This window comes from Chiroxiphia lanceolata, chromosome 5, assembly GCF_009829145.1.
Source record: "Chiroxiphia lanceolata isolate bChiLan1 chromosome 5, bChiLan1.pri, whole genome shotgun sequence".
Classification (NCBI taxonomy): domain Eukaryota; kingdom Metazoa; phylum Chordata; class Aves; order Passeriformes; family Pipridae; genus Chiroxiphia; species Chiroxiphia lanceolata.
Genome location: NC_045641.1, coordinates 31,197,378 through 31,210,836, shown reverse-complemented (window position 1 = coordinate 31,210,836; position 13,459 = coordinate 31,197,378). Strand labels below are relative to the sequence as shown.

Sequence of the window (13,459 nt, the reverse complement as noted above, 5' to 3'; positions counted from 1 at the left end):
CATATTGCAAGGTGGAGCACATTGGCCAGCTAGTAACTGCATGGGGATCCAGCCCTTTAAAATCTTCTCTTGCCCTTTCTTCCTTTTGGCAGCATCTCCTTTGGCTATCTGGGAAACTCACTTTCTGCTGTTGAAACAAAACTTAGAGCTGTTTTTTCCCAAGTGCAGGTAGAGTCATGTGACTCTCACAATTGTGTGGGGGGACAGGGAGCTTGGTGACAGGTATGGGAATAAGCAGTCAGCACTGGCCATACCATTCACGTAGCAAAACCAGACAGCCATACTGTGGGATTGAGCAGGGGACCCTGGCTGGTGGTGTGGGTGAGACCCCAGCAGGAGGTTTGCAGCCTCCCCCCATCACCCGCCTTGGGGAAGTCCTGGGGACGTAGCCAGCAGGGCGTGTGGTGGTGTGACCACAACAGCTGCGCTGATGAAGATTAGAGCTGGTCAGGAATTTTCTGATGCAACTGCTTTGATGGAAAGTGCCAAAACGAAATGCAAACCACTTCTGTTAAAAAAAAAAAAAAAGAAAAAAAAAAAAGAAAGGGAAGAGCACTACACAAAACCACTCCAACTTTGCCAAAACAACACAGTTCCAGTATGAACCTGCTTGCTTTCCTGCTGGTTCACGTTGGAAGGAGAGGAGCTCATGGGCTAACAGTAGTAAATTTGCTCCCTTTAGCCTGCCGAGAATTTATATCCTTGAGAGAAGGAGTGGCTGTACCAGGCTGGCTACACCTCCCCAGCGCTTTGGCTGGTGTCACCAGTAACTGTTATGGGGGAAAACCCTGTTGGCACTTCATCTTTCAGTGAATGTTTATGGACGGTGGGGAAGGAGTGTGCCATATGTGCCTGATTCTCTTCAGTCACAATGTGCTTTGTGGAGTTAAGACGTAGTAAGCATGACAAGAACTGAGTTGAATTCAGACTGCCTGCAAAAGGAAGAAGAAAAGTGGGGTGAAGGAAAGAGGGTCAGAAACTCAGAAGCAGAATTTCTGATTAATGCTCTGGCTCTTAGGGCATATGAACATATTCCACGATTTTCTATTCCTTTCTGGATAACTTTTTTTCTTCTGCAGACAATCATTTGGTTGTAGGATATAGCCCATTATAGTTCTCTATTATCCCACTGCCAGGGCTTTCATGGGACAGCCACTTACATCCCACACATGAGTATTTTGATCTATATATCTCGGTTTGTTCATGTTCCACTCCATGTCTAAAACAAATTTCAAGGCAGCTCGTGCTGACTACAGCTTCCAGTGCAGCAGCATGTTGGCACCAGTGCAGCCCTGTGAGCATCCCCATGTATGATGAGCAGGGGGACATATCCTGCTCTGCACCCCATGCTGAATGCATCCTGAAAGAATGTAGTTATTCCCTTTCTATAACTATCTTGGGAAACACTGTTTTTCCATGGAATAAGAGGTTAACAGGCATAGGGAATAACACATTTTGTGCTGCCTGGCACATGGTGTGAGGCCTTGTGAAACTCCAAAGTGCATCAAAATCAGTGGGACTTTTTTTGTTGATTTCACTTGAGCTTTAGATTAGATCTGTAATTTTCAACTAGCTTGCTTTTTTTGTTGTTTCAACCTGTTTGATTTTGCATACTGTATTTAATTTTGAACATTTTTTCTCCCACTGCATAATTGTTCAAGCTCAATATAGAACAGAGTTTTTAAGGGTCTTTCGGAGAAGGTATACCAGGCAGAAGCTGATTCCAAGTCTAGTTGTAAACTCCAGGTAGTTCTTGATCTTGGAAAAGAATTCTGTAGTTTCCTTTGGATTTCCAGCCTTTTCCAGGCCTAAATATACAGTTGTATGTAGGGAGGGGATATTGTTTTAAAGAGGCTGTACTGAGAAGGTGGGTTTTTTGTATGCAGATGTTGAATGGAAATGCCAATCTAGAGATTTGCATCAAATTCAGACATGGATTTGGTGATTTTTAACCGTGTCTCCTGGCTATAAAACTTTGCCATCTCTGCACATAACTGTAAATCGGTATTTAGATGACTTATTCCTTATCTATAACTATGACAATGCAATACTTTCAGGAAGCTGATATCTGAATGCCTGTCTTGGTTTACAGCTACTAGTAAGTCATCAGCACCCCTTGTTTTGTTAACAAGGTTGTTAGTAGGTATACCAAGATCTGGTCCAAGTTTCATAGTGTAAGTCAGACCAAGCTTTCTTCTGTTCTGGCCTGCCCTGGAAATCTTTGCCACTGCTCAAGTTAGCATGCAGTTTAAGAAGCTGCCTAAGGATAAAGTTCCATCATCTTAGCAGAACTAGCTTTTCCTAACAAATGTTTAAGGCATCATCGAATATCATTTTAATTTAATTATGTTTAAACATATCCAAGATAGCTAAATGGTTTCTGGCTAACTCTGCTTAGCCAAAATGATTAGGTTGGAAATATCACCTTAACCAAACATTTTTCATTGAAGTCCTTTAATAAATTAAATTTGGAAACCATAGTTTAAGATCATCCTTTTAAAATCACTTTATCAATAGTACTAAGTTTCTACTTTGCACTAAATCAATCCAGGAAAATAATTAGATTAAGATATTCTTTCCAAGCCAACTGTGAGGCTTCATGCATTGAAAGGATGAGCTCATTATATCTTGGCCAGGATATTTCATTAATGTACCTGAAAATTTTTGTATTATCTGTTCATACTCAGCTGTGGTACAGGAAACACAACAGGAAAGCAGAAACAGTTAAGAACAGGTTATGTCTTTTAATGATGAGTAAAGCATTTGAAATGAAGACAACAAACAGCACAAATGGATTTCATGCTTGTCAGGCTTTGATGGCACAGGCGGTCCTGCAGCTCATTGCCACAGCACCTCTCACAGTGGCCTTTGGTCCTTGGGAGGGCTGGGAGAGGCTGGCATAAACAGGCATTTCACTTAATTTGTGTCATATTTTTGAAGGTCAAATATACAACATTCTGTGACAATGAATGGCTTGTTGTCTAAGCACGTCTATTAAGCAGAGCAGATGCATGGCACAGTTTAACTAGAAATTCCAGTATTTCAACATATGTTTCCTTTCATATGGTATAGGGGAAAAAAAACCACCCTGAAATGAAAAAAAAATGTTTACAGAAAGCAGTATCTTGGGAAAATTTGTTTCTGTTGAATTCATTAAAATACCTTCCCCGTTACACTTTTTTTTTAAAATTTTAGTTTTATTTAATGTAAGATCAGTAATACTTTCCTTTTATGGAAAATTTGTCTGTTACATGGTATGGCTGTACCACCTCCCAAGCATTGTGCCAAAGCAATCTTCTTGTCTGGACTTGCAGGTTAAATTGCCTGCAACAGCAAATGCAGCACAAGCAGACCCCACATCTCCCCACACTACATCACTGATGAACTTTCTGGGAAAGCAATCCTGAGGCTGGAAGATGGCCTAGGAAGCACCCCATAAAGAAGCTGGGCTCAGTGCTGTGTAGTTCATGGTTTGGGAGCACAGTAGCCACATTCCCACATCTGACTTCGCCTTCCTGTACACAGCACACAGCATAAGTGGAGCAAAATGTGCAGTGTGATTTGGTGAACATGGGGTGAATGAGGAGCCCAGCTAGTAATAGGAGATGAGAGGCTGGACAACAAGCCCCCTCCATTTCTAATGTAGAGCTAACTCAAAAGAAAGTACTTTGGATCAATTTATCAAATCAGGCTAGTTTTCTCAAAGTCCCATCCGGAAGGAAATAACATGTTTGTTGGCCACAGAAGATACTGGTTTTGCAGAAGCTGTTTACTTTGTCAGAAATATTCTAATGGAAAGTCCCACGGTAGTTTTTATATTCAAGCAATATTTCTCAAGTGTTGTCTTTATCGTGTATTAGTTTTTTAACAATAATTTTCATGGAACTCTAATACCAGACAGCAATAATAATAGTATCTACAAATTTGTTATTTTTGTAATTATTAAGGGGGGATTGGCTGCAGGGGGATGAGCAGAAGTGGGGAGATCAGACTAATGACTTCTGTCATAACTCTTGACAAAATCTAAAATGACACATGATCTCCATAAATGACAGAAGAAGGCAAAGTCCACAGATGTTCCCAGCAGCAGTTACAAATCCAAAAGAGATAAAGCTCTTCTCTGTGCTCCTGCCTGTACAAATTGCCTGCAGGGTGTTTCAAGAGAGAGCTGGAATGTCTTTTTCAAACCGTTCACACTCTACTGCCTGCGTTCAAGAGATGAGCTTTAAACAGACATGAAAAAGAAAAGCACATGCTCTGAATCAAGTTGAGATTTTATTCCATGAGGATGAAATACCTACAAGGTGAGCTTTGGAAAGTTAGTTTCGATCAGTTTATCTTAGAAGTGGTTGCTTTTCACTTCTTAAAACAGTGTGGGGGGGTGGTTCAGCCATCCATTCCAACTGTGTTAGCACTGGTAAATCTGACATGATGTCTATATTTTGCAGCAAATTATTTGCTGAAGTTAGTATTCAAAAAATATGGGAGAAGGCTGTAGTTGTTTTTTATTGACATAAAGGAAATCAAAGCAGACCAGTGAGTAGGAGTCAAAATTGCAACAAATCCAGGAAAAAATACTACATACATTTTGCCAGCTATGCCCGGATTTAAGGGATAAACACAAAATGTTAAAGACACTAAGTCCAAGTGTGTCAGCTGTGGAAGCCAAGTCAGCAGCATTATAACTGCGTGATTTTGCCATAGCTGTGCTAGCATATATCAGTAGTAATTAGGCCACAGCTGAGGTAGTAGGGAAGTTTGATAGAGCTCTGTCTTAACGAGTTCACCTGAATACCACTGGATGTACTCAGATGATGTGCAGTCTTGAGTCACAGTTTGAATTATACATCCCCAGCCAGTAGACGTTCCCAGCTGTGGGAAAGGACCAGCAGTGCTGCTGTTTGTGTCCAGTGTTGTTTGTCTGTTTTAGTCTAAGAAGAGTCATCTTAATGTACCTACAGCTAAAACAGTCTCTGACACTTGGTGACAGCCCCTAGTTAGGTATGTGACGTGTACAATGGCTGATGCATTAGCCAGTGCAGACTAAGAACCATCTGTGGATTAACAAAGATGCCAGGGACTTAATTGGGCATAAACCTTCAAAGGATGAAAAGCTGAAAGAATGCTTTATACAAACTAAAAAGTTAGCTGAAGAGAAGATCTGCGAGAAAATAACAGCTCATCTAAATCAGAAGTGTTGTAAGTCCCAAGGATGCCACCACAGCCACAGGAGGACAGTAAGTTCCTAAATGTGGATACATCAAGGACACAAAACAAGTAAAGGGTAAAGAGAAAGAAAAGCTGTTTGTTCCATGTTTCCCTGCACAGAAGTGTTGAATTTTGCAGTATGATGAATTCAGTAGTGCGTTTTGAAAGACACTCAATTGAAAATCTAGTAGCCCAGAACAGTACAGGTTGCCTGGTTCAGGATGGTCTAGGCAGTGCTGACTATGTGTAGCACATCCTCCTGTTCTTAACTTCATACGTACCAACGCTATGTGACAATTCAGGGTTTCAGTGGCAATATAGGGTTTTACAGTGTCACCCGACAGTGAGGGGACAGGTGGGGTCTTTTAGGGATCCTTGGCAGAATGATGATAGCAGTAAATTATAGTTACAATTAAAATTTTTTTTTAGCAGGGTATTATGATTAGTGTAGCACAGAATTTAGTATTTGAATGGCACAGGACTTCAACAAACTGAATCACTGTAGTGCAATTTATAAGTATTATAATAGAGAATTTATAGTATAACTTAAAATTTATAATCACCTGGACCCTCAGCAGATGGGGTCAAATCTTAATACATGATTTGTACAATAATAATCTAGGCATAAAAATCATATAAAAGAACATAAGTCACTCCCTTATTCCTTGGAGGATGCAGAGGACAGAGGGGTGTTCCTGGCCAGCAGCAGCTGCAGTCCCAAGTTCCCCACTTAGGCCCTGTAATTGCCTGATTTTACAGTCAGCGCTAGGGGTGATGTTGTGCTTCCCCTCTTCTGTGAAGGGGTCATCACCACTTCCTGGTGGGCTGGGTGCCTGGGGCCTTCCAGGCTGGCAAGGAAGGAAGTAATTGAGTTGGCGCCCAGGCGTCTTGAGGTCGATAGGGAGGGGAAGAAGAAATCTGATTGGTTTGTCTGCTTGCTTCACAGGATCTTCAGGGTGTGATAGTGGGAGAAAGGAATGAATACATGACATACTTGGTCACAGAGAATGGCTGCTTGCCTTACAGAGTAGCATTACTATGCTAACCCCATGAGCAGGGCTGGGAGCAGTGGGTACTCCTCATAAGCATCTCTGCAGGATACCTGGAGAAGCATTTCCTCTTAGCATCTGTGCAAACAAATTGCTTTCCCATCCACAAAATTGTTGCTGCTGCTTTACAAAATTGCCTAAAAGACCATTCTGTATATATATATATACATTTATTCTGATCTTGTGCTGGTGTTACCTTTACTGATGCCCAATGTACAATGTATTAGTGGGGCATAATCTGTTATGAGTTTGACCTCTTTTCGCACACAGTTTTTATACTTTGCTTATTTTGTAATCACGTGCTGCTCATGGAATTAATGTGTTCACATTTTCTAAGCACTTGCTGGAAATAAATCCTCTGACTTCTTTCAGCAAGTTTATTTCAGATCGAGAAAGCAGAAGAAGTCTCACAAACAGCCACCTGGAGAAGAAGAAATGTGATGAATATGTAAGTCTCTCTCACTGTTCTGTTCCCTGTCGAAAGGAACTGCATGTTGTGTATGAAGGGCCTTTAAATATCATCTTCAAAAGTGCTGGGCACACAATTATAACTGTATTCAAGTTTCAGTGCCTGGGAGCAACACTTAAATAAAACCTCAAAACAAACCCCCAAGCATTTTGGTTGGGTTGAGGCAAGGGAATCCCTCTGGCCTGTGTTGGGCAGGAAGTTGTGGTGGTTCCTTATGGCTTTACCATATATAAATTATGTGCCTAAGATGTTTCACAGGCATAGTGAAAGATGGAGTTTAAAACTGAGATTGTATATGAGTTTTGTATTGCCTATAGCATTTATGTCAGTTTATAAAATCTATTGGACGGCAATCAGAATGTAGCTCTGACAGGGTTCAGCAATGCTTTTTCCTCTTTTAAACCAATTTTTATTAAGTAGTTTCCATAGGAGTTGTTACTTACATCTGATACATCACAAAACATGGAGTTTGAAGCAGAGGTGCATTTCCCTGCTCTGTTCCAAGCTGTTGCTGACACATCTGTCTTTACTTCTCCAGATCCCAGGAACTACTTCACTGGGGATGTCTGTCTTCAACCTTAGCAATGCAATTATGGGCAGTGGGATTTTGGGTCTTGCTTTTGCCTTGGCCAATACGGGAATTGTCCTTTTTCTGTAAGTATTCACGTGATGAATAGCTGATCTCTGTGGAGTTTCACTGTGTTTGAAGAATGTGTGCACTGTCAGCAAGTGGAGGGATTTATAGTCCATCCGTAATGAAGTACAGCATTCAAGCCTGAAAATATTGGCTACAAGTTTCAGACTTTTTTTTTCAGTCAAATATTTTTGAGGAAAAAGCCATTACTTGTAATGCTAGGGAAAATTAACTCCATATTATTTACTGCAGACCTAGATGGGGATTTTTCCTGTGCTCCACAAGCTATGCATACATCAGAAATATTCAGTAGTAATAGCTGCAGTGGGCTAGTACCTTGTTCTTACTTATGTCACAGGATCTCCAGAGCTTTCTTCAGAGTATGGTGCAATAAACACTCTTTTTAAAAAACAAGAATATTTATATTCCTTTATAAGTTACATATAGTATTTCCATCTCACTCACACAGTTTCTTCATTTTTTTTAGGTGAGTACTTGAGAGCCAACATAAATATAGCCAAGATTTTGGTATAGAAAAGAGTTGAGGCAGAGTACTTAACTGGCAAAAAAAAAAAGGCTTTTTATAAAAGAGAATTAAATAGTTTAAAAATGAAACAGTGCCCTTGAATGACTTGTTTTGGATCTCAGTATGAGACGTTTCATTGTGAAAAGTGATTGTTAAGAAATCAGTTGGGAATTGTGTGCAGATTTCAATGATAAATGTTCATTGAGGGGAGAAATACAATAATTTACAATATTTGAGAACTATTCGACAGGGTTACTGAGTTTACAGATTGCTCTAAAGAAGTGTCATTTCCTGAATGTCGAATCTAAAAATATAGAATTTTTGTCATTTCTTAGTATATAATGTGAGCCCTGTAGAAAGTAGTGTAGATAGCCAAAGTGGTATGTATTGCCATCTGCTCTGGGATTTTGTGCCAGAATATCTTAGATCCATGATGCTAGCTTACAATTTGCTGTGGTTGGGTAAAATCTAGAAATAATCCAAGGAGCTAATCCATTTAGATTAAGAATGTATGAAGTCTCATAATTGTTTGTCACTAAGATAGGCTGTAAAATATCCGGATTGTAATTTACATCTTTCTTTAGCAGAGTGACTCAGTTTATTTTATTTTTACTGCATTTTTTACCCAGTACTCCAACCCATATGTGATAGTCCACCCATGCTCTGATAAGCACATCTCTGTGGGTGCAAACTGGTGGTTGCAAAAACTGCTGTAAGGAGAGAAAAAAAAAGTTATGTCTTTTCAGCCTTGTTACCTCTTCTGTGATAATAGTGTCTCAGCCAAGGAACAGCCTCAATTTCTCCTTACTGCTTTAGTTTTCTATAAGCTCACCTTCTTCTCATTCTTTCAGCAGTTTTTCATGAGAGTAAAGTGAAATATGTTATTCTAAAGGATGTAAAAAGGCAGTTTCTTTTAAGTGAAGTAGATCAGACCAGTGATGTGAACACCAGAGAAACTTCTAACAATGTGTGATGGTGACTGAGCTCGACCCGAGTAGTGAGTATGTAGATCTGTACCAACACACTGTGCAAAAAACTGCCAAACTGAATGTAGAGATTTTATAGAGTAAATAACAGCATTATTCTCTGTGGAATAAACTGTGTGTGTTCAAAAGTGGATAATTGTTTTTGTTAGCTTTATAATGCCTTTAGATCTGTTGGCTTTGAGATATAGCAGCCAACTGAGATCACAGGTAAGGAAGCTAGCAGGACCTAACTGAGCAGACTAGCAGAGCTTTCCCCTTTGAAGCCTGAAGATGCAGGATCCTAACATGGTGTCTGTAGTTATGCTTGAAAGTTGAACTGCTTTAAATGTTCTTTTATCTTACAATAATCTTATAGTTAAACCTAGTCTATTAGTGTTAGATTTTTTCTTACGCTCTCATTCCATACATTTTTCCCATAAGTGTATAGTTCTACTGTTGCTGTCACAGGTAGATGATTTCTGCTTTCACTGCTTTTTGCACATGAGAAAGCACTTAAATTCACTGTCTTTGAGTAGCACAGTTCTGGAAAGTTTATCCCATATTGGCATGCACCATCCCTGAAAAGTAGAAAGCAGAGGCAGAAAAATTAAGGGAGAATTTTCAGCACTGACAAAGCAGACTCACCCTGATTTCCTTTCTCACAGCTTTTGGGCTCTTGCAGTATGAAGTGCACACTGCCATGAACACCTGGATCACTTCATATCTTATATCCTTAGCATAAGACATGCAAAATAAACATGGAAATGTTTATGTCCTATTTGCATAACTTAGTGCCATAACAAAGCATCATACTATCTAGGCAAAACTACTGAGGTGGGAACTCAGAGGAGCTTAATCCCAGCATTGGTGATAAGTACAGCCTAGACCAAAAGAGAACATAATTTCCTGTATGCCAAAGGAGAGAAAACTTTGCTGCCAAAAGATGGCACAAAAGGTTTCAGAAGTTAGAGATGAGCCAGGCCACCTAGGAATTGCAAGAGCAGTTGTTGCTGCTTGTGGTTTCATCCTGGAGAGCCAGGTCCAAGAGTGATGGATCATGTTGCTGAAACATGTAGGCCAGCCATGCACAAGGTACCTTCAGCCTGCATTTAGTCCAGCACTGCATATGATCTGAAAAACCCTGTTGAGGCAGAGGAGCTTGTTAGATGAGGTATAGATTGAGACTACAGTTGAAGTTTCACACTGCTTCTTGCAGCCGATTCTGCTAGTTTTGGCTTAAAGGACTCATGAAGCTGCAGCCTAACTCCTCCAGAGGTTTAGGGCAGCTGGCAGACCAGCCCTCTAGGAGGCTGTATGGTAGCAAACCCCATGCTCTTTTTTCCTCTGCACCCAGTACCTTATGAGGGTTCAGAACTGCTCTGTGAAATAATTCAGGTGACTTCATGAGCCTCACAGCTCTTCTAGCCCCAAATCCTGGGACTTCACTGCAGGCTGGGCACAGCGTAGAATTCAGCTGACCTGGTAAATGTGGTATCTGGGAGAAAACAGCAGTAGCATCACAGGAACGGTTTGTTCTTCTCAACACTGTATCAGTCCTCTGGCCTAAACTGTTTATTCTTTTGCAGGGAAGTGACTTTTGCATCTGCCGTTTGCTTGCACAGCTACCAGCACTTCTTTAAAAGCAGGCAAAACAAAGAGTAGGGGAGTGCTTTTGGGACTGTAGTGCAAGTTCCCTGTTTCTGTTTTGAATTTGTGCAGAGTGAGTGGCATGGACAGTTTCATTCCTTTCCAAGGGGTGGTTCTGGCACAAATATTCCTGTCCATACCACAGTCCTAACACAAACAAGTTTTTCATGCAGTGCTAATGAAAATGCCAAGTGTCTGTAAGAACCCTATGGGGAGCTAAGGACAACAGATCAGATAAATACCTGGCTGCTTGGGAGTGTTATTTTTTCCGCTGCAAAGGCTCTGTGAGCTCAGTGCTTGAAAAACAGGAGCTTTTAATATTAAGACAGACTGGATGCTGGCATGCAGAGCTGGAGCCATTTGGGGCTGGGATTGAGTCAGCCCCAGCAGCTGAGCACAGGGCCTGAGCGCAGTGTCTGCAGGCAGACAGGGGCGGAACAGCTCAGCAGGGAACCCGGGCAGGAGGAGGGCTTAGCAAATCTGTAAAAAATGGAGCAGAGTGACCTCAGTCAGTACAATCTCCCTTCCCTTCTCCACCTTCTCAAGGAGAAACAGCCTTGGGGCTGTACAAAGAATGCGTTGTTATTGTCAACCATCATTCTTTCTTGGCAAAAGAACAGTTCCTTCTATCACCTCTTTATGTTTCTCCCTGCTCCTCTGGCCCCAAGGAACTTGTGGGTCATTATTTGGCACTAAAGTATTTCCAGTCTAAACTAATAAAAAAGTGACGGGAGGAGGCTTCTCGTCCTGTTCTTTCTATATATTCATATGAAAAAGATGTGTTCCTGCCTATCTATGGCAGCAACTTGTTTTCTGTTAAATTTTAGTCTTGTTTTCCTCGGTGTCCGGAGGGTGGTTGTCATAATAAAGAGAGGAATTGCCAACAGATTGTCGGAATGCTTTTCACACACATCATGAAAACATCATCAGGTCTTTGTGTGTCAGTGTTGGAGGGGAAGGCACACATGGTGTTTGACTTAAAGACATTGAGCAATGAGAAAATGTGCTTTTATGCACTTAGCCCCCAGCACTGACTAATTATCATTTGTGCCAGCAAGTTCCCTACACAAACAGTTTGGTCACTACTTCCTGCAATTCTTCTTTGTGAAGTTAAATTATGGATCATGTCAGACCAGGACTGACATCAGTGAGGGAACAATAGCCCCCACCTGGACAAAGTATAAGCCTTTGGTTGCTGCCTTTATTCCCAAGGGAGGGCAGTCAAGCCTTAACTTCCCTCTCCTTGGGCACTGTGAGGCACATAAAAAGCAATTTGGGCATGTTACCCTTTGGAGGTAACATATGAAATGTGTCCTGGGAAAAGATGTTTCCATTTGTTATGGGAGTCCTTAAACACGGGACTTTCCTCAACTTTTACTCTGCTTCCAGAATAGAAAAGTTTAAGAGTGCGTGTTGAACGACATACCTGGCTCATTTGTGCTCTGATTAAATCTTCATTTCTGTCTGATAAGAGATCTTTACTCTTGCTTTTTTCAATATGGGGAGGTGTAACTCAGCTGCACTCTGTGGCTCCGCTAAGTTGTATTTGGTTGAATCCCTCTACATGTGGGGTCTTCTACCTCCATGGTGGAACTGCAAACAGCATGTGAATCACATGTATTTTAGGGCTTTTTGCATGGTCAGAAGAATAAAAAAATTGTCTTGGAGTCAATAGGAATATGACCTGACATGAAATATTGAAATGTTAGACTTCATCTCTTATGGTAAGCTTTATTTTCCATTCTTTTGTAGGCTGCTTTTGATTTCAGTCACGCTGCTGTCTATTTATTCAATACATCTCCTGTTGGTGTGTTCAAAGGAAACAGGTAATCTAAGATGTTTTACCATTTCAGTAGAATTGTAAAAACCAAGAGGTAAAAAGTGTTCAAATGAAGCCAGGTGCTTTATGTAAGGTGGAGTTTTTGTCACTTTGCTGACATGATAGGAAGGCCTGACAAATTTGGGTCAAAAGCCCAGAATTAACAAGAATTTATGTCATGACAATGGAGAAGAGCACTATATCACTATAAAGAAAAAAACTAATGACAAAGAGTGAATTCTGCTGCCTGGAAATGTTGTCTTCAGTGAGCTAGAAGGAGCAGCTCGTATAGGTTCTTTGCATTACAAAGTGAATTACAAATGAAACATAGCGGACCTTCACCAGTGATGAAGAATGCATGAAAATACAGTTTGTCCTTAATGGTTAGTGTGAAATTCCTGATAGCCTTTGTGGTGTAGTAGTAGTTTTCATAGAATAAAATAGAAGGGAACAGTTCCTTCACAGAGAGAAGCGTATTTGTAACACAGATACACTATCTAAACGCAGAAATGAGGAGTTACCTGCAATGTTAAATGTCACTGTGCTCTGAAGTCCGAGAGTCTCTTTCCTTGTAAACAATCTCTGAAGCCATATTTTTAAAATTATCTGTGCACGAGAACACTATAATGTATAAATACACAATTTGATCACACGAGTTACTGTTCTAGCATGTATAATGTCACCAAATGCCTATTTAAACTCAATGTGGACACATTTGTGCCGTGTTAGTTTCCAAAATCTGAGCCCTATTTTCTATGTTGCTGGTACATTTAAGCTCAAACTTATTTTTTATATAAACTTCAAAGCAGAAATGCCAGCTGTAAGGAAATATAGAGAAAACCAAACAATGGAATGCATTTTAAAAATCATCTGCCCAGTGTAACATCTGCGGTATTTCTCTTTTGGTTCTAATGTATCTCATGATCTTCACAATACCCAGTCTTTTTCTCAGCCTAATTCTCAGACAAGGAAAAGGCCATTTAACAGAAACACAAACCAATTAATAGGGGAGTTTCTTAAGCTTGGTGATTACTTAAAAAGAAATCTTAGTTATAATTTACACCTTTCTCTGGTTTTACCAAAACTATACCACACTGAGAACTCACAAGTTAGGGCTTTGTCATTAGAAGTTGTAAATGATC

General features: G+C 40.4%; 1 protein-coding gene across 2 annotated transcripts in view; it reads left to right on the top strand.

Annotated features, from left to right (window-relative positions):
• The window catches only part of SLC38A1 (solute carrier family 38 member 1), a 41,837-nt gene that overhangs the window by 9,799 nt on the left and 18,579 nt on the right, over positions 1-13,459 (top strand). For both annotated transcript variants that reach the window (XR_004357108.1, XM_032688040.1), the window contains exons 3-5: positions 6,630-6,705; positions 7,265-7,380; positions 12,251-12,324. Coding sequence is in view for 1 of the 2 variants with exons in the window: in XM_032688040.1 (XP_032543931.1) it covers positions 6,630-6,705; positions 7,265-7,380; positions 12,251-12,324 (266 nt within the window). In the remaining variant the exon portion in view is untranslated. The remainder of the gene's footprint in view (positions 1-6,629; positions 6,706-7,264; positions 7,381-12,250; positions 12,325-13,459) is intronic.